The 22,455-nt window shown below is 66.7% G+C and overlaps 2 protein-coding genes across 17 annotated transcripts; both read left to right on the top strand.

Moving 5' to 3' along the window:
• Positions 1-1,432: 1,432 nt before the first annotated feature.
• On the top strand, positions 1,433-14,310 carry ANO9 (anoctamin 9; the record flags this gene model as incomplete). The annotated part of the gene is given in 24 exon segments (XM_080640761.1): positions 1,433-1,534; positions 1,536-1,622; positions 4,057-4,137; positions 4,217-4,348; positions 4,507-4,652; positions 6,214-6,260; positions 6,380-6,438; positions 6,517-6,590; positions 7,446-7,580; positions 7,779-7,875; positions 8,000-8,060; positions 8,163-8,245; positions 9,879-9,983; positions 10,055-10,219; positions 10,296-10,332; positions 10,508-10,619; positions 10,867-10,924; positions 11,363-11,460; positions 12,015-12,145; positions 12,236-12,388; positions 13,108-13,255; positions 13,757-13,858; positions 13,935-14,028; positions 14,113-14,310. Coding segments are annotated over 24 exon segments (2,505 nt in total).
• A 1,090-nt stretch (positions 14,311-15,400) lies between these two features.
• Positions 15,401-22,406, top strand: SIGIRR (single Ig and TIR domain containing). 16 transcript variants are annotated; one of them, XM_080641295.1, is made up of 11 exons: positions 15,494-15,555; positions 16,161-16,312; positions 18,361-18,515; positions 19,109-19,307; positions 19,768-19,901; positions 20,065-20,205; positions 20,549-20,692; positions 21,160-21,262; positions 21,332-21,482; positions 21,668-21,857; positions 22,111-22,403. In XM_080641295.1, the coding sequence occupies exons 3-11, from the start codon at positions 18,509-18,511 to the stop codon at positions 22,272-22,274; spliced, it is 1,233 nt and encodes a 410-aa protein (XP_080497421.1). In that variant the 5' UTR covers positions 15,494-15,555; positions 16,161-16,312; positions 18,361-18,508; the 3' UTR covers positions 22,275-22,403. The 16 variants fall into 16 exon arrangements, with proteins under 16 accessions (XP_080497423.1, XP_080497421.1, XP_080497422.1 ...); XM_080641297.1 differs by lacking the exons at positions 15,494-15,555; positions 16,161-16,312 and adding an exon at positions 15,401-15,475; XM_080641296.1 differs by lacking the exon at positions 16,161-16,312 and having other exon boundaries at positions 15,500-15,555.
• Positions 22,407-22,455: the final 49 nt, after the last annotated feature.

Raw genomic sequence — 22,455 nt, 5'->3', positions numbered from 1 at the left:
GAGCAGTCCTCCGTGGTCTGGCTTCTGCCAGCCCTGCAGCCTCAGCTCCTAGCGGCTCCCTCTGCTCTTCATGCTTCTGCAAAGCTGCAATGCTGAGGACCAAGCCCCCGGGAAGAGTGACCGCCAACTCTCACAGGCGCCGGGTGCCAGGTCCCTAGGAGTAGGAACTGCCAAGTCCTTGGAGGTGCTGGGTACTAAGTCCCTGGGAGTACTAAGTACCAAATCCTCAGAGGTGCTGGTACTGAGTCCCTGGGAATACTGGGTCCTGGGAGTACTGAGTACCAAACCCTCAGAGGTGCTGGTACTGAGTCTCTGGGAATACTGAGTCCTGGGAGTACTGAGTACCAAACCCTCAGTGGTGCTGGTACTGAGTCCTGGGAGTACTGAGTACCAAACCCTCAGAGGTGCTGGTACTGAGTCTCTGGGAATACTGGGTCCTGGGAGTACTGAGTATCAAATCCTCAGAGGTGCTGGTACTGAGTCCTGGGAGTACTGAGTTCGGGGAAGTACTAAGTACCAAACCCTCAGAGGTGCTGGTACTGAGTCTCTGGGAGTACTGAGTCCTGGGAGTACTGAGTTTGGGGAAGTACTAAGTACCAAACCCTCAGAGGTGCTGGTACTGAGTCCTGGGAGTACTGAGTCCTGGGAGTACTGAGTACCAAACCCTCAGAGGTGCTGGTACTGAGTCTCTGGACACCAGTCGCATGCTCTCCTCAGAGCCTGCTTCCTCTCCCAGGAGCTACTCCCACTTCTTTGCCTCCTGCCAGCCTCTTGCCCCACAAGGCCAAGCTCCAGGCTCCCCACCCTGACTGTAGGTGCTGGCCCCTCCGGACCCCCGTGCCCCTTATACCACACACTGCCCAGGAGGGCTGCGCACAGGGCAGGCCACTTCATCTGTGGGCGTCTGGGGACGCCTGGATGGCAGCACACAAAAGAATGAATCGACAGTGACATACAGATGGGTAGCTGCGGGGGGGAGGGGGAGAGGGGGCAGGAAGGAGGGAGGGGCAGGCCTGCTTCAGAAGCTGAGAGGTGGAGCTGGGGGGGGGCATTTGCTCAGGGAGGGTGGGGGCAGGATGTCCCCTCGCTGAATGATGCCGAGCTTTCGGGGCTGCGTCAGGGGGGCCCGGGTGTGATGTGACCCTCAGAGATAGTGAGGGGAAGCCCCCATGCATCCGTGTGCAGCTGAAATGGTGTCACACGTGTGTGTGCTCCATGTAGCCCACCGGCCAGCTGGGTGGTGGTCCCTTCTGCCCAGCCGTGTTGCTGGTCCCGCTGGTGACCTGGAGCCAGAATGGGAGGGACAGACAGAGGGCCCCTTCCCAGCTCTGACTCCTGGTGGGAGGGAGTGCCCCCGAGTACAAGTCTATCCCTGGTTACAGTGATTGGGACATACTTACACGCACAGGGATCTTGTTTATCTGAAACGGGAATGGGACGAGGCGGCCTGTACACTCACTCCCTGGCAGTCCTGGAGGGCAGACTGGCTGGAGCAGTACAGTCAGGCCTTCTGGAAGAGGCGTGCTCGAGCTCGGCAGGAATGTGGTTGGAGAAGGGGCGGGTTAGCAGGTGGGGCCCCAGCAGGACCCAAGTCTTGGCCGTGGGCGACTGGTGTCAGGGCGGTGAGCCGGGGCCTCCAGAGGGCAGGGGCCATGGCAGAAGCCTGGGGCCAAGGGGGGGCCACGGTGGGGTGGGGGTGCCCAGACCTGCCAGCAGTTGGTGTGCGGCGGGTCCTCTGATGGATACAGCCCCTAGATTGTCCCCCGAAACCCCTCTCCCTGGGAGCTGCCAGCCGGGACGCAGGCTGAGGTCCCTGTCACCCAGGCAAGCACAGCGTACTCGGCGCTGTGCGGGGGCAGCAGGATGCTTGGTGTGTGGCATCGAGCCCGGTGGGGCTGGCACTGTCACGGCCAGGCTGGAGGAGGTGGGTGATCTCGCCTGAGGCCGTGTGGCTCTGGGCTCTGAGGCCAGGGCCCTCGCCCTGCCCCTCAGCTCAGGGCTCCCAGGTGACCTGCTCTGACTGTGGACCTTGGCCCCACCCCCAGCCGCCTGGCTCCCCACAGAGGGCCCTGGGTCACTGTCTCAGTCCCCCGCCCGCGCCCGCTCCCCCTGCTCGGTGGTTTAGCACGGGGTCCCATGTTATAAGGAGTTATACATACAGAGCGGGCCACTTCCCCTGAAGTCAGCGCCCAGCGCCTGGGCCCTGGTCAAAATGAGGACCAGGCCCTAGCCGGTGTGGCTCAGTGGATAGAGCGTCGGCCTGCGGACCAAAGGGTCCCAGTTTTGATTCCGGTCAAGGGCACATGCCTGGGTTGCAGGCTCGGTCCAATGTGCAGGAGGCAGCCAATCAATGATTCCCTCTCATCATTGATGTTTCTCTCTCTCGCCCTCTCCCTTCCTCTCTGAAATCAATAAAAACATTTTTTTTTATATTTTATTGATATTTCACAGAGAGGAAGGAAGAGGGATAGAGAGCTAGAAACATCGATGAGAGAGAAACATCGATCAGCTGCCTCCTGCACACCTCCCACTGGGGATGTGCCCGCAACCAAGGCACATGCCCTTGACTGGAATCGAACCCGGGACCCTTCAGTCCGCAGGCCGACGCTCTATCCACTGAGCCACACCGGTTTCGGCAAAACATTTTTTTAAAAAATGAGGAGCCAGCACAGCCGCCTCGACTCCAACACCACCCGCCTTCCCACTTCCCTGCCCTGGTCGGTGAAGGACCCCGCGTGGCATTTGGCCACCTCCCGTCTGGAAGGTCCCCTCTCCCACCTTGTCCTTGGCCCGTTGGGTCCTCCGCTCAGGTCTGGAGAGGTCCCTGTGAAGTCTTTCATGCTGAGACGGGACTATAGGTTTTAGGGAGGGGACCGCACACTGTCACAGCGCATCCCTGACCTCTAAGTGCCATCCGTGACCTTGACCTTCACTGCCTGGTTGCTCCTCTGAGAAGCGACGCCTGGTTCCGCCCACACTCTCTTCATTGGCCAGAGGGCAGCCCACACCCCGCAGGAGAGGAGGAGGCAGCCCCTCCCGCTCCCGGGGCCACAGAGGCCTGCACCTCTCCACTTCCTCCCTAAGCTTCCGACGGTGCCGCGTCCGTGTGTCTGTCCCGGACCTGCGGGTCCTCACTGGCCTTCTTCATTTTGCGGAACTGGGTCACACGTCACGTTGGACCCCAATGCCGCGTGGGAGGAGCGGCCCGTTCGTGTTCCGGCGGCACGATCTGCCCCGTGTGGGGCCACCACGGGGTCTTCACCTGCGCGCCCGCCGGCGGGGATGCGCGTTATCCCCACCGTTTCGGTGTGACGTTTGCGGCGATGAGCGCCCTGTCCCTGTCCCCAGCCGTGGCGGGGCGGGGCTGTGGGATGTTCCACTTTGTTGACCAAATCCACGTGCCAACGTGTGCTCCCGGGCAACACGGGGTTCTGCCGACTTTGGCACTGTGGCCCCTTAAAGCGTTTGTGACCAAAGGGGTCGCAGGCGGCAGGCCCCTCCCGGCCACCTGACCTGTTTCCTGAATTCCCCGAGTTCCATGTCTTCCCCCGTGCGTGCTCCACGGCTGTGAAGCCCCTGTTTGCGCCCCGGTGGGTGTGGCTCAGTGGATAGAGCGTCAGCTTGTGGACCACAGGGTCCCGGGTTCGATTCCAGTCAAGGGCATGTACCTCGGTTGCGGGCTCCTCCTTGGCCTGGGCCATGGTCGGGGCACGTGCAAGAGGCAACCCATCGGTATGTTTCTCTCCCACGGCTGTGTCTCCGTCCCTCCCCCCTTCTCCTCTCCCTGAAAGATCAGCGGAAACATAGCCTCGGGTGAGGGTTAGCGAAAAGCAAACCAGCAGGCAGGAACCCCGCTCGCAGGCGCCTGTGTTAGGGGCTGTGTCTCCTCGGGGCTCAGGAGCCTGGGCCATCCTTCCAAAGAGCTGCCGCTGGCCCTGCAGCCCAGGGTCGCCTCCCTGTTTGCTTCCTTCCCGCCTCCCCACCCCCCCCCATTAGGGGAAGCCCCTGGTGCAGCAGATGCTCTGCGGTGGGGACAAGCTCAATCCTCCCTCCCCGCCCCAGGGTGAAGAAAGATTCCAGATCCTGGTGGGGATGGAAGGGGACAGCTACCCGCTGATGGACATCGGCGCTCCTGAGGTGAGTCTCTGCTCAGACCCCCTGGGCCCGGCCCGCTCCGTCCCCCTCCCCGTGCCCAGCCCACGCCTCCCTTCTGCAGCCTGATCGCCCCGACCAGACGCTGACGGACTACGTCCTGGTGGCCGATTATCGCACCCAGAGGAACCCCAGGCAGGTCCAGCAGCAGCGGCAGTTCCTGAAGGACCTGCAGGGCAAGGGCTTCCAGTACAAGGTGGGCCGCCCGGAGCGGGCCCTGGTGCCGGCGGGGCCCGGGGAGCGGGCTGGAGGGTGGCCCGTGGTCGGTGCCTGCGGTGAAGGGGCTGGGCCAGCGGTTGGGATGGAGGGGGAGGGTCCCCAGGGGGATAGAGAGTCCGCTGGGCCCACCCCCAGGTGAAGGAGGACCAGGAGAAGGTGTTTTTTGGGATCCGAGCGGACAGCAGGATCTTCAGCCTGTACCGCACGCTCCTCATGGAGGCCGAGGGTCCAGCCCCCAGAGCGGAGTCAGCCTGGCCGCTCCTCATCCCGGACACCACCAGGTGAGCGGCTGGCCCAGCGCCCGCCCGCCAGGCGGACCCCCACCTGCACCGCACAGGCCTGGTCCTGCAGGAGAGGCCCCAGGCACGGCCTCGGGCTCTGTGTGTTTCCACACGTGTGAAAGGGTGCTGACAGGCCTCACCTCTTGGAGTATTCTGGAAGTTCCATGGCACTTACAGGGCGGGCAGGGGCCCGGCCGGCGCGCTGGCTCAGGGATTGAGCGTTGACCTATGACCCAGAAGGTCACCGTTCTATTCCCGGTCAGGGCACATGCCTGGGTTGCGGGCTCCGTCCCCAGTGTGGGGCATGCAGGAGGCAGCCGATCAGTGATTCTCTCTCATCATGGATGTTTCTATCTCTCTCCCTCTCCCTTCCTTTCTCTGAAATCAATAAAAATACATTAAAAATAAAAAAGGGCCGAAACCGGTTTGGCTCAGTGGATAGAGCGTCGGCCTGTGGACTGAAAGGTCCCAGGTTCAATTCCGGTCAGGGGCATGTACCTTGGTTGCGGGCACATCCCCAGTGGGGGGTGTGCAGGAGGCAGCTGATCGATGTTTCTCTCTCATCGATGTTTCTAACTCTCTATTCCTCTCCCTTCCTCTCTGTAAAATATCAATAAAATATATTAAAATAAATAAATAAATAATAAGAATAAAAAAGAAAGGAAGGGTGGGCAGGATACGGAGAGGCCGAGAGGACCTGCCCTGCCATCCCTTTTGGCTCTGAACCCAGAGGCAGACCCCACCACACCCCTCCCGGCCCTCCGTGCCGGCTTCTCAAGAACCCAGCTCCTGCTCTCTCTCTGAGCACCTGCTTCTTCTCCCCACGGAGCCCCAGCTCTACAGTCTGGTCCACCTGCCCCCCCCACCCTCCTCCATCACCTGCCCGGCTCACCCCAGGCCCCTCCGAGCTCAGCGGGGCCGTGGTAGTGAGACTGGCCAAGGACACTTTGAGCACGTGGATCCGAGGCAATGGAGGGGCTCCTGGGGGCGCAGGGGACCTGGCGGGTCTCGGGGCGGAGCAAGGGGAGGATGATGAATAGAGGCACCTTGATGGGGTCTGGGAGGACCAGGCCAGGGCGAGGGCCCTGGCACGGCCGGGGGACCACGTCTCATAGGAGAAGGCTCAGGAGGAGTGTGGCTCTCCAGTCAGAGGCCCCTGTGCCACCTCCTAGTTGTGTGGCCTCGGGCAAGTTATGCAGCGTCTCTGAACCTCAGTCTCCGCAGGGCAGAGGGTTGTAAAGAGGGTTCGCTTACTAAAGCTGTAGGGTGTGCTCCAGACATGTGGGAGCTCCCGGGAGGAAGTGCGGTTGGAGGTGGGGGTCAGGCCAGGCTTCTGGGGTCCTCGGAGGAGAGGGACCGCTCCAGATAGAGCCCCGGCCTGGAGCCACGGGGTGGCTGCACCCTGGCGGGATTTAAGGAGGTCAGGGTGGGCTGCCAGAGGAGACCTGGGTCTGGGCTCCGCCAGGTGGTGAGGCTGGGGCTCCCCCTGGATGGCTGGGGCCTGGACCTGGCTAGCAGGGCGAGGTCCCCCGAGGTTACACGGTGCCATCCTGTGTTTCAGAATCCGGATCGTCAACTTCATCCTGAACTGCAGGACGGCAGCTGGCGGTGAGGACGGGGCGGGCAGCGGCCGGTCAGTGGCCATCGGGGGGTGTGGCGGCGGGAGGATGTGGCCGGGTCCTCCTCCCCGCCCTCCCCTCTGACCTGAGGCTCCCTGTGACCTTCAGACACATTCCAGGATTTGGTGAAGGACGGGGTCTTTGAGACCCGGTTTCCCCTGCACAAGGTGAGGGTGGGCTGGCTGGGAGGGCCTGGCCGCGGGCGGGGCCAGAGGCAGGAGCCCTCACTCAGTCTCCGGTGCCAGGGGGAGGAGAACCTCAAGAGGAAGTGGGCCCGTTGGAGAAACATGTTCCGTGAGCAGCCCATTGACGAAATCAGGTAATACTGCCCCAGCCACACCTGTGTCCCCTCACAGCTATACCTGTGCCCCAGACCCACCTGTGCCCCAGACCCACCTGTGCCCTAGCACCCATCTGTGCCCCAGCACCCATCTGTGCCCCAGACCCACCTGTGCTCCAGACCCACCTGTGCCCAGACCCACCTATGCCCCAGACCCACCTGTGCCCCAGACCCACCTGTGCCCAGACCCACCTGTGCCCCAGACCCACCTGTGCCCCAGACCCACCTGTGCCCAGACACCCACCTGTGCCCCAGACCCACCTGTGCCCCAGACCCACCTGTGCCCCAGACCCACCTGTGCCCAGACCCACCTGTGCCCCAGACCCACCTGTGCCCCAGACCCACCTGTGCCCAGACCCACCTGTGCCCCAGACCCACCTGTGCCCCAGACCCACCTGTGCCCCAGCACCCACCTGTGCCCAGACACCCACCTGTGCCCCAGACCCACCTGTGCCCCAGACACACCTGTGCCCCAGACACACCTGTGCCCAGACACCCACCTGTGCCCCAGACCCACCTGTGCCCAGACACCCACCTGTGCCCAGACCCACCTGTGCCCCAGACACACCTGTGCCCCAGACACACCTGTGCCCCCAAACACACCTGTGCCCCAGACCCACCTGTGCCCAGACACCCACCTGTGCCCCTTAGACACACTGTACCCCCAAAGAGACACCTATGTGCCCACAAATACCTGCACCCCCACAGACACACCTATACCCCTAGCAAATGTGCTGTCCATACAGACTCTCCTTGCCCCCCCATGCCCCGTCCGGGCACTGGCCTGGGCCGCCACCCCTGGCAGGGGGCCCTGACGGGCAGCTGTGCCCGTAGGAACTACTTTGGGGAGAAGGTGGCCCTGTACTTCGCCTGGCTCGGCTGGTACACCTACATGCTGGTCCCTGCGGCACTGGTCGGCCTCATTGTCTTCCTGAGCGGCTTCTCGCTGTTCAATGCCAGCCAGATCAGGTGGGGGCGGGAGGGATGGGGGCAATGGGGAGGATGGGGTGGAGCAGGTGGGGTCCCCCCCAGAAACGGGTGGCGGAGGGGCGGGGCCTGAACTGGGTGGACAGGGTCACCGACTGGGAGGAGTGGGGTCAGGACAGGGTGGGAGCGGGGTGAGGGGGTTCAGGAAGAGCCGTGCCAGCCAGGTCCCCGCACCCCCAGCAAGGAGATCTGTGAGGCCCACGACATCTTCATGTGTCCACGCGGCGACCACGGCCGCAGGTACCAGCGCCTCTCGGTCACGTGCACCTTTGCGAAGGTTTGCTGCCCGGCCCCCCCGCCCTGCTGCCCCCCCTGCCCGCTGGCTTGCTCCTGCCCCGCAGAGCTGGGCGCCCACCGGGGGTGGGGGGAGGCGGCCCCAGCCCGCGTGTCCCTCTCTCCAGCTCACCCACCTCTTTGACAACGAGGGCACGGTGATCTTCGCCATCTTCATGGCCCTGTGGGGTGAGTTGCTGGGGCTCCTGGGGGGTGAACTCCAGGGCCCCTCTGCCCCCCTCGCCGCCCCCCCCCCCCCCAGGGACGCCTGTGACCCCTCCTCCGCCGCAGCCACGGTGTTCCTGGAGTTCTGGAAGCGGCAGCGGGCCCGCGTCGTGCTGCACTGGGACCTGTACGGGTGGGACGAGGACCAGGTGAGGCCGGGCCCTGGGGGGGGCGGGGGGGGACCTCCCAGCGGCCGTGTGGCCGCCCCTGCTCTGTGGTGTGTGTTCTCTCATCGGAGGCGGGTCCTCTGCCTGAGGCCTGTGCCCCGTGTCGGAGGCCTGTGTCCTGTTTCAGAAGCGTGTGTCCATGTCTGAGGCCTGTGCCCGTGTCTGAGGCCTGTGTCCATGTCTGAGGCCTGTGTCCTGTATCAGAAGCATGTGTCCATGTCTGAGGCCTGTGTCCATGTCTGAGGCCTGTGTCTGTGTCTGAGGCCTGTGTCCTGTGTCTGAGGCCTGTGTCCATGTCTGAGGCCTGTGTCCGTGTCTGAGGCCGGTGCCCGTGTCTGAGGCCTGTGTCCATGTCTGAGGCCTGTGTCTGTGTCTGAGGCCTGTGTCCTGTGTCTGAGGCCTGTGTCCATGTCTGAGGCCTGTGTCCGTGTCTGAGGCCGGTGCCCGTGTCTGAGGCCTGTGTCCATGTCTGAGGCCGGTGCCCGTGTCTGAGGCGTGTGTCCTGTGTCTGAGGCCTGTGTCCATGTCTGAGGCCTGTGCCCGTGTCTGATCCGGTGCCCGTGTCTGATCCAGTGCCCGTGTCTGAGGCCGGTGCCCGTGTCTGAGGCCTGTGCCCGTGTCTGATCCGGTGCCCGTGTCTGATCCAGTGCCCGTGTCTGAGGCCGGTGCCCGTGTCTGAGGCCTGTGTCCGTGTCTGAGGCCTGTGTCCATGTCTGAGGCCGGTGCCCGTGTCTGAGGCGTGTGTCCTGTGTCTGAGGCCTGTGCCCGTGTCTGAGGCCTGTGTCCGTGTCTGAGGCCTGTGCCCGTGTCTGATCCGGTGCCCGTGTCTGATCCAGTGCCCGTGTCTGAGGCCGGTGCCCGTGTCTGATCCGGTGCCCGTGTCTGATCCGGTGCCCGTGTCTGAGGCCGGTGCCCGTGTCTGATCCGGTGCCCGTGTCTGAGGCCGGTGCCCGTGTCTGATCCGGTGCCCGTGTCTGAGGCCGGTGCCCGTGTCTGATCCGGTGCCCGTGTCTGAGGCCGGTGCCCGTGTCTGATCCGGTGCCCGTGTCTGATCCGGTGCCCGTGTCTGAGGCCGGTGCCCGTGTCTGAGGCCTGTGCCCGTGTCTGATCTGGTGCCCATGCCTGAGGCCGGTGCCCGTGTCTGAGGCCTGTGACCGTGCCTGAGGCCGGTGCCCGTGTCTGAGGCCTGTGACCGTGCCTGAGGCCGGTGCCCGTGTCTGAGGCCTGTGACCGTGCCTGAGGCCGGTGCCCGTGTCTGATCCGGTGCCCGTGTCTGATCCGGTGCCCGTGTCTGATCCGGTGCCCGTGTCTGAGGCCGGTGCCCGTGTCTGATCCGGTGCCCGTGTCTGAGGCCGGTGCCCGTGCCTGAGGCCGGTGCCCGTGTCTGAGGCCGGTGCCCGTGTCTGATCCGGTGCCCGTGTCTGATCCGGTGCCCGTGTCTGAGGCCGGTGCCCGTGTCTGAGGCCTGTGCCCGTGTCTGAGGCCGGTGCCCGTGTCTGAGGCCGGTGCCCGTGCCTGAGGCCGGTGCCCGTGTCTGATCCGGTGCCCGTGCCTGAGGCCGGTGCCCGTGTCTGAGGCCTGTGCCCGTGCCTGAGGCCGGTGCCTGGTGCCCCAGGAGGAAGTGGCGCTGGAGCTCATTAACTGCCCAGACTACAAGCTGCAGCGGCACCAGCACTCCTACCTGAAGAGCACCATCATCCTCGTCCTGTCCCTGCTCATGGTACTCCCCGGAGCCCGGGGGGGTGGGGGGGGGACCCGGCGGCGACCCCTCTGAGACCCCGGCCCCCGCAGATCTGCATCATGATCGGCATGGCTCACGTCCTGGTGGTCTACCGCGTGGCGGCTGCCGCCGTCTTCAGCAGCTCGGCCCTGCCCTTCCTGGAGGAGCAGGTGACCACGGCCGTGGTGGTGTCGGGGGCCCTGGTGCACTATGTGACCATCCTCATCATGACCAAGGTGCGTGGGCGGGGCAGGGGTCCCTCCGCTGGGGCCCATAGCCCAGAGCGAGCCCCCCTCCCCGTCTCGCCCGCAGATCAACAAGTACGTGGCCCTGAAGCTCTGTGACTATGGTGAGAGGCCGAGCCCTGGCTCCTGGGAGGCGGGCGAGGTGGACGCGGTGGGGGGGGGGGGGGGCGGACCCCTGCTGTCCCCGCTGCCTCTCCCCAGAGGCTGGAGTGGCACGGGGACACAGCTGGGGGTGGCGGGAGGCCCTGAGGGTCTGAGCAGCAGCCCGTGTTCTCCCAGAGAAGTCCAGGACCTTCTCGGAGCGAGAGAGCAAGTTCACGGTGAAGTTCTTCACTCTGCAGTTCTTCGCGCACTTCTCCTCGCTCGTCTACATCGCCTTCATCCTGGGCCGGTGAGCGCCTGCCTCTCCTCCCTCGCCTAGCCTGGGCACACCGGCTCTCTTTATATATATATATGTCTCATTTATCGTAGAGAGAGGAAGGGAGAGGAGAGAGAAGCATCAATGATGAGAGAGGATCATGGATCGGCTGCCTTCTCTTCCTCTCCACTGTCCCCCTCGTCCCCCACACCCCCTCTGTCCTGCCCCACCCCCCCTTGTTGGGGGCAGGGTGCAGGGCTCAGTCTCCCGTCCCTCCTAGGATCAATGGTCACCCCGGGAACTCTGTGCGCCTGGCGGGCTTGTGGAAGCTGGAGGAGGTCAGTCTGTCCTGGATGCCCGCCCTGCCCCCTCCCCGTCCTGACCTCCCCCTGCCCCTGCCCTGCCCCCCTCCCCTGCCTGACCTCCCCCTGCCCCTGCCCCCCTCCCCGTCCTGACCTCCCCCCTGCCCCTGCCCTGCCCCCCTCCCCTGCCTGACCTCCCCCTGCCCCTGCCCTGCCCCCCTCCCCTGCCTGACCTCCCCCTGCCCCTGCCCTGCCCCCTCTCCTGCCTGACCTCCCCCCTGCCCTGCCCCCCTCCCCTGCCTGACCTCCCCCTGCCCCTGCCCCCCTCCCCTGCCTGACCTCCCCCTGCCCCTGCCCTGCCCCCCTCCCCTGCCTGACCTCCCCCTGCCCCTGCCCTGCCCCCCTCCCCTGCCTGACCTCCCCCTGCCCCTGCCCTGCCCCCCTCCCCTGCCTGACCTCCCCCTGCCCCCGCAGTGCCACCTCAGCGGCTGCATGATGGACCTGTTCGTGCAGATGGCCATCATCATGGGTCTGAAGCAGACGCTCAGCAACTGCATGGAGTACCTGAGCCCGTGAGGACCCCTCCTCTCTCCTCCCTCCTCCCCCTCCCTCCTCCCTCCTCCCTCCTCCCCCTCCCTCCTCCTCTCCTCCCTCCTCCCTCCTCCCTCCTACCCCTCCCTCCTCCCTCCTCCCTCCTCCCCCTCCCTCCTCCTCTCCCTCCTCCCTCCTCCCTCCTCCCTCCTTCCCCTCCCTCCTCCCTCCTCTCTCCTCCCCCTTCCCCTCCCTCCTCCCTCCTCCCTCCTCCCTCCTCCCTCCTTCCCCTCCCTCCTCCCTCCTCCCTCCTCCCTCCTCTCTCCTCCCCCTTCCCCTCCCTCCTCCCTCCTCTCTCCTCCCTCCTCTCTCCTCCCCCTTCCCCTCCCTCCTCCCTCCTCCCTCCTCCCTCCTCTCTCCTCCCCCTTCCCCTCCCTCCTCCCTCCTCCCTCCTCCCTCCTCTCTTCTCCCCCTCCCTCCTCCCTCCTCCCTCCCCCACCCCTCCCCATCCTCCTCCCCAGTGCCCAGAGCCAGCGCTCCGGGGCCCTCCACCCCAGCACTGCTCCCTGCCCCTACCTGGCTGCGGTCCCCCCAGGTGGCTGGCCCACAAGTACCGCTCCATGCGGGGCAGCGAGGCCCGGGACCCCGAGTTGAGGGACTGGCAGCGCAACTACCGCCTGAACCGCGTCAACACCTTCAGCCTGTTTGACGAGTTCATGGAAATGAGTGCGCGGAGCGGGGCTCAGGGTGGGGCGGGGGCTGGGCTGGGGGCCGCTGGGGGCGCGGAGCTCGAGGTGACCCCCCCTGTCCCCGCAGTGATCCAGTACGGCTTCACCACCATCTTCGTGGCCGCCTTCCCGCTGGCCCCGCTGCTCGCACTCTTCAGCAACCTCGTGGAGATCCGCCTGGACGCCATCAAGATGGTCCGGCTGCGGCGACGCCTGGTGCCACGCAAGGCCAAGGACATCGGTCAGGGGCCCAAGGGGCTTGCTGCGCAGGGCGGGGCGCTCAGCATGGGGGCCGGGGTGGCCCGGGGCGCTGGGACCAGGCTACTTCCCTTCCCCACACAGACAGCCCCCCGTCTTCCTGGGTGGTCGGCCCAGATGCGGGTCAGGCCCCGGGAAGGGCCAGGGCTGGCACCCACTGTGCGGATCTGGCGGAAGCGCCCGCAGCCTCCTCGGGGCGCTCGGCAGACCACAGGGAGCGGATGGAGGGAGGGGTGCAGCCGCCGTGGCAGGGACTGAGGGCAGGTGGCCCAGGCTGGCCGCACGGAGCGGCAGGTGTCAGGGGTGGGCAGAGAGCTGGGGGCGGGAAGCAGGCAGAGCGAAGGACCTGTGTGAGTGAGGCCCCAGTCTTGGGCTCAGGGCTCCACCCTGGGGTGGGGACCCACGAGGTGGAGTAGGCTTGGGGGGCAGCTGAGGGCTTCAGACAGACAAGGGAGGCAGGGGGACCTGAGCCCCTTCCCGTCTATGTCCAGCCAGGGGCTCGGGAGAGCGAAGGCCGGGCTGTTGGCCTTGGCCCAGGTGTCCTCACGGGGCCGGCCCCGGGGCTGCCACGGGGTGCCACTCCCAGAGGTGGGACGAGACCATCCAGGCTCTTGGCTTGGGGGCTGGACGGAGGAGGGGGGGCAGGCAGCACCAGAGGTTACGGCCGGAGGACCCAGACAGCCTCTCCCCACTGCTTGGCAGGGACCTGGCTGCAGGTGCTGGAGACCATCGGCGTGCTGGCGGTCATTGCCAACGGGATGGTCATCGCCTTCACGTCCGAGTTCATCCCCAGAATGGTCTACAAGTACCGCTACGGCCCGTGCCGGCAGGGCACCCGCACTTCAGTCGAGTAAGGGGCGCTGCCACACACCCCCCAGCAGGGGGGGGACTCAAACTGTCCAGAGACCCCTGGGGAACCTGGCCCAACCACAGCTCAGCAAGGGGAGCCGGGGGGAGCCCTCGGTGCCGCCAATATTGCCTCTGCCCTGCCCTGCGGACCCGGGGCCCGAGCCAGGAGTGCTGACCGGGACCCCAGTGGGGGCGTTAGGCCCCAGAACCAGCTGTTTCCTGAGCAGGCACTGAACACCTGCCCCCCCCCCCCCAAAGTCAGACCCTTCGTGGCCTGCCTGGCACAAGGCTCCCACCTAAGGCTCCCTCGGCCCTTGGCAGGGGAGGCAGGTGGTGGCATCCGGAGCCCCTTCAGCCTCCCCCAGGGCCCCTCTCCCACATGGAGGAACGAAAAGGGGTCTGCTCTGTGCCCACCCCGTGGAGACCCGCCAGGCAGGAATCAGCTCCCGGGAAGCACCCACACAGCCTGCAGCCCGCCCCGTCTCCTCTCCCCTCCCACCAGCTGCCTCACCGGCTACATCAACCACAGCCTGTCCGTGTTTCACACCAAGGACTTCCGGGACCCGGTCAGGATAAAGGGCTCAGAGAACATCACCGAATGCAGGTTTGGACCCCCCCGACCGCCCCATGTGCGCCCTCTGAACTCCTGACCCCTGACCCCAGGTCTGGCCCCATCCCAGGTACCGGGACTACCGCAACGCTGAGGACTACAACTTCTCGGAGCAGTTCTGGGTCCTCCTGGCCATCCGCCTGGCCTTCCTCATCCTCTTCGAGGTGGGCCAGGACGGGGGTCCTCCTCCCTTCCCCACCCCCCCCCGCCTGCCTGACCGCCTCACTCAGCCCCCACCCCGCCCCCAGCACGTGGCCCTGTGCATCAAGCTCGTGGCGGCCTGGTTCGTGCCGGACGTGCCACAGTCGGTGAAGAACAGGGTCTTGGAGGAGAAGTACGAGGTGCTCCGGAGCAAGCTGTGGTGCGGGGGGCCGAGGAGGGGGCCGGGCCTGGGCCTAGGGGCCACCCCTGCCTCCAGCTCCAGCCTCAAGAGCACAGATGTGTGAGGGCCCCAGAGCGGCTGCTGGCACCAGGCAGGGACGCAGCCGCCGCCGCCACCACCGCCTCCACCCTGCTCATGGCCGTGTGTGTGTGTGTGTGTGTGTGTGTGTGTGTGTGTGTGTGTGTGGAGGGGGGTGTAAGAAGGCTCACATGTATGTGGGTGTATGTGAGGGGTCCTGGGGGGCCTGTGTATATGTGGGGCCCAGGGAGGCCCATGTATATGAGGGACACTGAGGGGGGAGGTCCGTGTATATGAAGGGTCCAGGGAGGCTTGTGTATATGAGTGGCCTGGGGCGGCCCCTGTATATGAGGGATCTTGGGGGGGGGGTGTCTGTGTATATGAGGGGCCCAGGGAGGCCTGTGTATATGAGGGGCCCAGGGAGGCCCCTGTATATGAGGGATCTTGGGGGGGGGGTGTCTGTGTATAGGAGGGGTCCCAGAAGGGGCACTAGGGCATCCGTGGACAGCACACTTATCTGCTCCATCTGTTGGGGCTCAGGCTTGGCCCAGCCCTGGCTTGAACTCTGGGCGAGCACTGCCCCCCATACAACGGAGGGGGTGCTTCTTATGCAGCCACCACACAGGAAAAGCAGCCGTTGCCGGCCCCCTCTGGCTCCTGGGCCCCATCCTGCCCCACCCCCACCCTGGCTCGCCCGAGGCCCTGACCCCAGCTCTCTGGCTCCCCTTCGCCAGCAGAACTTTTTATAATAAAATAAAACCTCTTTGTGCCAACGTTTGGGCCTCTGGTGCATTGCGTCCACCCTCAGGACGAGGTGGGGACTGAGGCCCGGGTGGGGAAGGTCTGGAGGTGGTGGCCTCCTGGCCCTTTTCCGGGTTTCCCTGAGCTTCCAGGTGAGAGGCACCTTACTAGGGTCCTACCCTCCCTACACCTGGGCTTTGGGGGCTGGAGTCAAGGCAGGCTTCCTGGAGGGAGAGGAAGAGCTGGGGAGGGGGAGCGGAACCACACACAGAGACCCCGGTAACCCCGGGGATGGTGGACTCTCCAAGTCGGCGGGTTTGGCCTCTGCCCCCAGGCCTGGCCGCTGGGCGCCAGTCTTGAGTGGCAGCCTTGGGCGCAAAGCAACACTTGGGTCCGCCCTCAGCCCGGGTGATGGGCGGGCCTGCACCTGCCGCGCCGCTGGGGCTGTCGCCGCTGCGCACCTGACCCAGGTGAGCCGCCCCGCCCCCGCGGTCGCGCGTCCCAGGTCTTGGCAGCAGATGCGCGGCAGTCACGGCTCAGACCCACGGGGGTGAGTGGAGGTCGCCGACTCCCAGAAGTCGGACCCAGGCCTGGTGCTTGGGGAGCCAGGCGGGCACCTTGCCCCAGGAGCCTCCGGGCGGGCGCGGTCCCGCAGGAAGTGGCTCGGAGCCGGGCTGGCTGCCCGCGTCGCCGGAAGCCCAAGCCCGTCCGCGCACTGGTCTCTTGGGCCTTCCCGCTCCGTCCGGCGCGAGCAGTGGCTTCCTTGTGACCTTTGCGCAGGAGAGGGGGGCGGGGGGCGCCAGGACCTCCACCAACGCCCCAAACCCGGATCCTAGACCTGAACCCTCCGAAGGCCGGGGCGGGGAGGGGCTGGGCGGGGGAAGGGCTGGTGAGCGACCCGAGAAACGTGCAGGGGGCGCGGCGCACCGGTCGCCGGGAGGAGCTCCCGCCCTCCGCGCGCTCCCGCCCTCCGCGCGCCGCCCCGGCCGCGGCTCTCCGCACCTGGAGTGTGGGGTGCTAAGTCCACCTCGGGGAAGGCGGAGCGCGAGCTGTGGGGCGTGTGGCGGGGGAGGACCGTGCTCGTGGGCCCGGGAGAGCAGCACGGAGCCCTCGGCCCGCGTGGCCACAGCCTCCGATGCACGTTCTTTGCTTCAGGAGAGACGCCCCGGGGCGCAGAGGGGCTGCGCGCCCCGCAGGAAGGGGAGACGCTCCGAGACCGTGGGTGCTGAGCAGCAAAGCCGTCAGCGAGGCTGGGGCTTAAGGGGGAGGAGGCCGGCTTTCTGTGAACCGCGGCTGTGGAGCCCAAGGTGCTGGGGGGGTGCAGGGGGCGCCCTTGGATTCGGAAGGGCTGCTGGGGAGGGTGCCTGAGGCCACGTGGGTTTTTCCGCTCCCCTTGGAGGGTGGGCCTGGGAGGCGAAGGAGGATGAGGTGGACGAGAGCAGAGGGAGCTGGGGAAAGATGAGCACACAGATTGGGGGACAGTCCGGCTGGAGCGCTGAAATCCCGCAGCCTGGGGGGCTGGGGCACGGGGGAGAGCTCAGCTCTGCTTCTGCGGGTGCTCCTGGGCCTGTCGCTGACTAGGGCGGGAATGCCCGGGGCCTCACATCTCCTAGCCTCCAGGCCACTGGCACCCCGAGGAGAGGCTAGGACAGCTGGTCCCTCCAGCAGGCCCAGGCTCGGTTCTGTGGGACCCTCACCCAGGATTCTTGAGGACCGCAGTGGGGTTGGCAGGGCTGGGACAGGGTCGGATGCGGGGTGTCGGAAACCTGATGCATTGAAGAGGCTCCTCTGGTGGCCCCGCGTGGGTGAGGGTAGGCACAGGGGCCCGTTTCTATGGACATCGGTACCAGCCACCTGTTGCTAGGCCCTGAGTCCCAGGTCTGCCTGGAGCCGCTGGCTGCCCCCCACCTGGCCTCTGCTAAGGCCCCTGTTGACTTCCTTGCCTGGAAAAGGGAACGCTGCCCCCCCCCACCCCCGCCACCCCCAAGCCGGAAACCAAGGTCCCCAGGATCCCTCAGCCCACTTGTAACTGCTCACCGTTTGGGGGCTATGCTGGGAGGGAGCCAGAGAGCCCTGCTCAAGGCCCCGTTATTGACAGAAGTTTCTGTAGGACCCCTCCCCCACCGACAGGTCAGCGGTTAGAGACACAGGGGCTGCTCACTTGGGGGGAGGACATGGAGACTCCCCCACTTCCCTGGTGTGGTGTCTGTGAGGTCTGCAGGAAGCAGGCCACACTGCCCAGCGGGCCCTCCAGTGTGTGCGGGACGGCCCGACGGGGGTCTCCTCACCAGGACCCCTCACGTTGCCTGGACCCCAGCCTCTGCACCCTCCCGGCACCTCGGGCCTGGCCTCGGGAAGCGGTGCCCGGGCTGGGGCGGGCCCAGAGGAAGGAGGCCTTGACTCAGAGTTACAGGAAGAGCGGCAGGCGGGGCGGGCGGGGCCAAGCCACTGCCCGCCTGCCTGGAGGGGGTGGGCGCCTGGGTGGGGTTTAGGGTTAGGAGAGGATGTGACTGCACGGCCAGGAAGCTTCGGAAAAGTTCTGATTAAAACACACACACAAAGCCAGGTCCTCGCCCCGCTGGGCGATGGGTCCCCGGCAGCCGCGGTGGGACCGGGCCGGGGCCCTGCTGAGCGGAGGCTGCGCCCAAGCACAGGTCAGTGACACCCATGACCAGCGCTGCTTGCAGGACAGAGCCGGAACCAGGTGACCGGGCGCCCTCCCCCTCCCTCCGAGGCCTTCCCGGCCTGAGGCCTGTCCTGGGGTCAGCCTGGCGAGGGGAGGCCTGCAGCGCGGGTGCCTGGGAGAGCGAGGGACACAGGAGGCTGCGTGTGCGCCGGGGGGGGGGGGGGGGGAGGTCATGTATGTGGTGGGGACATGCAGGTGCTCCTGGCTGTGTCCCTGGCAGGAGCTGTTCCAGGGTGTGCCCACTGTGTGGGCCACAGAGGGCTGGAGGGGTGGGGAGTGTCCACGTGCGCACACACACGGGCCAAGGTGGGAGCTTGGTGCAGGGGGTGGGTGTGCAACCAGACACGGGAGGGGGGGAGGGAGAGGAGGGTGTGCAGAGAGCCCTATGCAGAAGTGAGTTGAGAGGAGTGTGAAAGGGTGAGTGTGCAGGGGGGGCCCCCTCCTGGCCACATGAGGGTGCCAGAGGGATGCCCACTGTTCCATCCTGGGCCATCACCACGGCCCCGGGGCAGGTGAAGGTGAGTCGAGGGCCCGGTGCAAGGGGCTTAGAGCGACTCTGTTCTGGCGTCCCGGCGCCCTGCTCCATCCCAGAGGCAGCCAGTGCACAGCGTTCAGTTACATGTTAACTCCTCCTGTTCTTGTTTAACTTGCTCCCTGGGGATGTGGCAGCTTCTGACCCAACCTGGCAGCCTGACTGACCCACCGCAGAGACAGAGAGCGAGTCCGCCAGCCCTGGGGTCCAGCCTGCTCAGCTGAGGAGCCGTGGAGCCAGGGGTGGCGCCGTGTCCGGCTTGCCCGAGGAGGCCCTGGTCAGACCATGGCAGGTAGATGGGTCAGAGGGACGGGCACGGGCCCCACTCTCACCTCCAGCACCTCCCTGGCGCCAGAGTGCCATTTAGCCCAGGCTCTGCTCCCCTTCCTCCAGGCTTGTGGGGGGGGGGGCCCAGGGCGTGGGCGGGGAGGAGGGCTGCTGGGCACCACGCCATCAGGCGGTGGCTGTGTGCTCTGACGCCTGCTCATGCTCAGTCCGATCGGTTTTAAGAAGAGAAGCTCAGGTCTCAGGAGGTAGGAAGGCTTGCCCGTGGTCAGCAGAGGGTCCTGGGACCCTGGCTTCCATCTCAGGTGGAAGGTGCTGGCACCCCCAGCACCCCCGTCCCCCAAACCACAATGCCCACACGCACTACAGCTCCCCGGTGGGGGGTGGGGCTGAGGCCCTGTGCCTGGGGCTCACGTCCTGGGCGAATGAGCCGTCCGATGCCGGGCCCCGTTCTCCATGGGACTCGCGGACGGACATGGTGTGACCACCAAGCGGCCCAGGCCCCTGGCTGGCCTTGTGGCTCCTGGCCCTCAGACCGTCCGTGGACGGGGGAGCCTAGTGTCCTGAGCGCGGCTAACCCCCCGGGTCCTCTCTCTGCAGGCGTCTGCGACAGGCCCCCCAACTTCCTCTCCCCTTCCGGAAACCAGGCTCTGGGGCCTGCCCTGGGCAGTGTGGTCACTCTGAACTGCACGGCCTGGGTGGTCTCCGCGCCCCAATGTCCGCTGCGCCCAGTCCAGTGGCTAAAAGACGGGTTGCCGCTGGGGAACAGCAGCGATTATGAGCTTCGTGAGGACTCCTGGTAAGAGACCACCCTGGACACCTACGGCCAGTGGCCTCTGACCTACACCCTGGTCTGTCCCACCTGGACATGGCTGGGGCGTGGCCTCCCAGACGTGACACGGGCACAGTGCCCCTATGGACACAGGCTGAGGGTCAATGACCGGAGGGGCAGGCGGCCCGGTAGGCACTGTGCACACGGCCGGGGACCATGGGTGCCAGCAGAGTGCTGAGGCCTGAAGGAGGCACTGGCCGTTGGGCCACACCTGGGATCAGAGCACCCCAGGACCCAGACCTGGATTAGGGTGACTTGCTAGACAGATCCATACCCCCTCCAGGTTCTGCCACTTCTCTTAGCTCATGGCCCAAGAGCTGCCCAGGAAGCCACACCTGCAGGCTCTCAGCATCCCGGACAGGCGGGGCTCTGGGGTCCCCCGATGCTCTCGGGCCCCCGGTGAGAGATTGGGGCCTGGTCTCCTCAGGGTCAAGGCCAACCTGTCAGAGGTGCTTGTATCCAGTGTCCTGGGGTTCAACCTGACCAGTGCTGAGGACTATGGGACCTTCACCTGCTCCATCCAGAACATCAGCTCCGCTTCCTTCACTCTCTGGAGAGCTGGTGAGGGGGTCCCCGGGGTTCAGGGGGGCAGGGAGCCTAGAGGCTGGATGGTGCTGGTGAGGGGGTCCCGGGGGCTCATGGGGGAGGAAGGGGGGGCAGGGAGCCTAGAGGCTGGAGGGTGCTGGTGAGGGGGCAGTGGCTCAGGGTGCAGCTCTGTCCCCAGCCCCAGCAGGCCACTTGGCCGCCGTGCTGGCCTCCCTGCTGGTCCTGCTGGCCCTGCTCCTGGCGGCCCTGCTCTACCTGAAGTGCCGACTCAACGTGCAGCTCTGGTACCAAAATGCCTACGGGGAGGTGGAGATGAACGGTGCGTGGGCCATGGTGCGTGGGCGGACGGCCTGCACGGGGTCAGCGCCGGGGGTGGCTTCCGAGGTGGGCAACAGGGACACCTGGGCCCTGGAGGGCTCCGGGGAGCACACATTCCGGAAGGAGGGACTCCACGCGGGTCCGGAGGGCACAGGGCCTGGGTCTGCTGCCTGGGTCCTGGTTCGAGGGCTCCATTAGGCACCCTGCATTGGGGAGGGGTCGTGGGCGGGCCTGAGCCCTGTGCCAGCGTGAGGAGAGGAGGGTTAGGGGACCCCAGGAGACAGCGCCTGGAGGGGGGGACCTGGGCCTGGATAGCGGCCGAGCTGACCCACTGCCGTCCGCAGACGGGAAGCTGTACGACGCCTACGTCTCCTACAGCGACAGCCCCGACGATCGCAAGTTCGTGAACTTCATCCTGAAGCCGCAGCTGGAGCGGTGTCGGGGCTACAAGCTCTTCCTGGACGACCGCGATCTCCTGCCGCGGGCAGGTGCGGGCGCGCTCGGTTCCCGCCCCTCCCTCGGCCTGCCCCGGACCCAGGCCCCGCCCCTCCCAGGCGCCTGGCCCCGCCCCTCCCAGGGCCCCGCCCCGGACCCAGGCCCCGCCCCTCCCAGGCGCCTGGCCCCGCCCCTGCCAGGGCCCCGCCCCGGACCCAGGCCCCGCCCCTCCACCCCCTTCCTTAACCCAGGCCCCGCCCCTCCCAGGCGCCTGGCCCCGCCCCTGCCAGGGCCCCGCCCCGGACCCAGGCCTCGCCCCTCCACCCCTTCCTTAACTCAGGCCACGCCCCTCCCAGGCTCCTGGCCCCGCCCTAGGTCGCAGCCTGTCCCCCGCCCCTCCACCTTAACCCAGGCCACGCCCCTCCCAGGCGCCTGGCCCCGCCCCCTGCCAGGGCCCCGCCCGTCTCGACTCGGACCCTCCCTGCCCGCGTCGGTCCCAGCCCGTCCCCGGTTCCCGCAGAGCCCTCGGCCGACCTCCTGGTGAACCTGAGCCGCTGCCGTCGCCTCATCGTGGTGTTGTCAGACGCCTTCCTGGGGCGGCCCTGGTGCAGCCACAGTTTCCGGTGGGTCCCGCGCTGGGGGGAGGGGGTGGGGTGGCTCGGCGCGACCTGCTGACGGTGCCGCCCCCGCAGGGAGGGCCTGTGTCGGCTGCTGGAGCTCACGCGCAGACCCATCTTCATCACCTTCGAGGGCCAGCGGCGCGACCCCGCGCACCCCGCGCTGCACCTGCTGCAACAGCACCGCCACCTGGTGACCCTGTTGCGCTGGCGGCCCGGCTCCGTGGTGCGGAGAGGGGGGTGGCTCTGAGGGGCGGGGGTCCCGTGGCCGCTGCCCCAGGAGCCTCCTTTGAGGTTCCAGGAGCCAGTGAACACGCCGCGGGTGTATTGTTGGGGGCCCTGTGCCGGCGCTTCCAGTGTCTGCATCCCCCGTGCGTTCCCACCCGCTAAGTGCCCCGCCTTGGCCCCCAGACGCCGTCCTCGGATTTTTGGAAAGAGCTACAGTTGGCGCTGCCACGGAAGGTGCAGTACAGGGCGATGGAGGGGGACCCCCAGACGCGGCTGCAGGATGACAAAGACCCCATGCTCATCGTGCGGGGCCACGTCCCGGAGGGCCAGACCCTGGACCCCGAGCTGGACCCCGACCCTGAGGGGGACCTGGGTATGTGCACCCAGCCCCACCGAACCCCGGGAAATCAGGGCTGAGGAGCCCAGAGAGGGGCCCAGGTCAGGGGACTCCTCCCTGCCATCTGGGGATGGGCTTGACCCCCCAGGACCCCCTCACCTCACGGCTTCTTTCTCAGAGGCGCTTGGGCCTGAGACCTGGCCAGTGCCTCTGGGACCTCCAATGTCACTCACTACTCAGGAGGGTGAGCAGGGAGTGAGCGGGCTTCAGGCCTGGTGGTACCCCCCAGGTGTCCGCGGGCCTGTCTTTGGGGAGCCATCAGCGACGCCGCATGCGAGCAGGGCCTCGCTGGGAGAGGGCCGGGGCAGCGAGGTGGACGTCTCGGACCTTGGCTCCCGGAACTACAGCGCCCGCACAGACTTCTACTGCCTGGTGTCCAAGGAGGACATGTAGCCAGCCCCTCCCGCCCTCGACCGGGAGTCGGACCTGGAGCCCTGCCTGCCTGTGGCCTGGGGACCCCTGGGGGCGGGGGTGGCCCCGTGCCCCTCCTTGTGCCAGAAAATAAAGTCCTTTTGGACCCTGCCTCTGCCTCGTCCTGTCCTCTCCTGGGCAGGAAGGGGGTGTGCACCGTCCT

The sequence above is a fragment of the Plecotus auritus genome, assembly GCF_963455305.1.
Source record: "Plecotus auritus genome assembly, chromosome: 9".
Lineage (NCBI taxonomy): Eukaryota > Metazoa > Chordata > Mammalia > Chiroptera > Vespertilionidae > Plecotus > Plecotus auritus.
This window is presented reverse-complemented; position numbering and strand designations above follow the sequence as displayed.

Coding starts and splice junctions, on each gene's coding strand:
- SIGIRR (XM_080641291.1), top strand. Junction 19,308..19,767: donor GAGCTTCGTGAGGACTCCTG/GTAAGAGACCAC, acceptor TGGTCTCCTCAG/GGTCAAGGCCAACCTGTCAG. Junction 21,483..21,667: donor GCTGGCGGCCCGGCTCCGTG/GTGCGGAGAGGG, acceptor CTTGGCCCCCAG/ACGCCGTCCTCGGATTTTTG.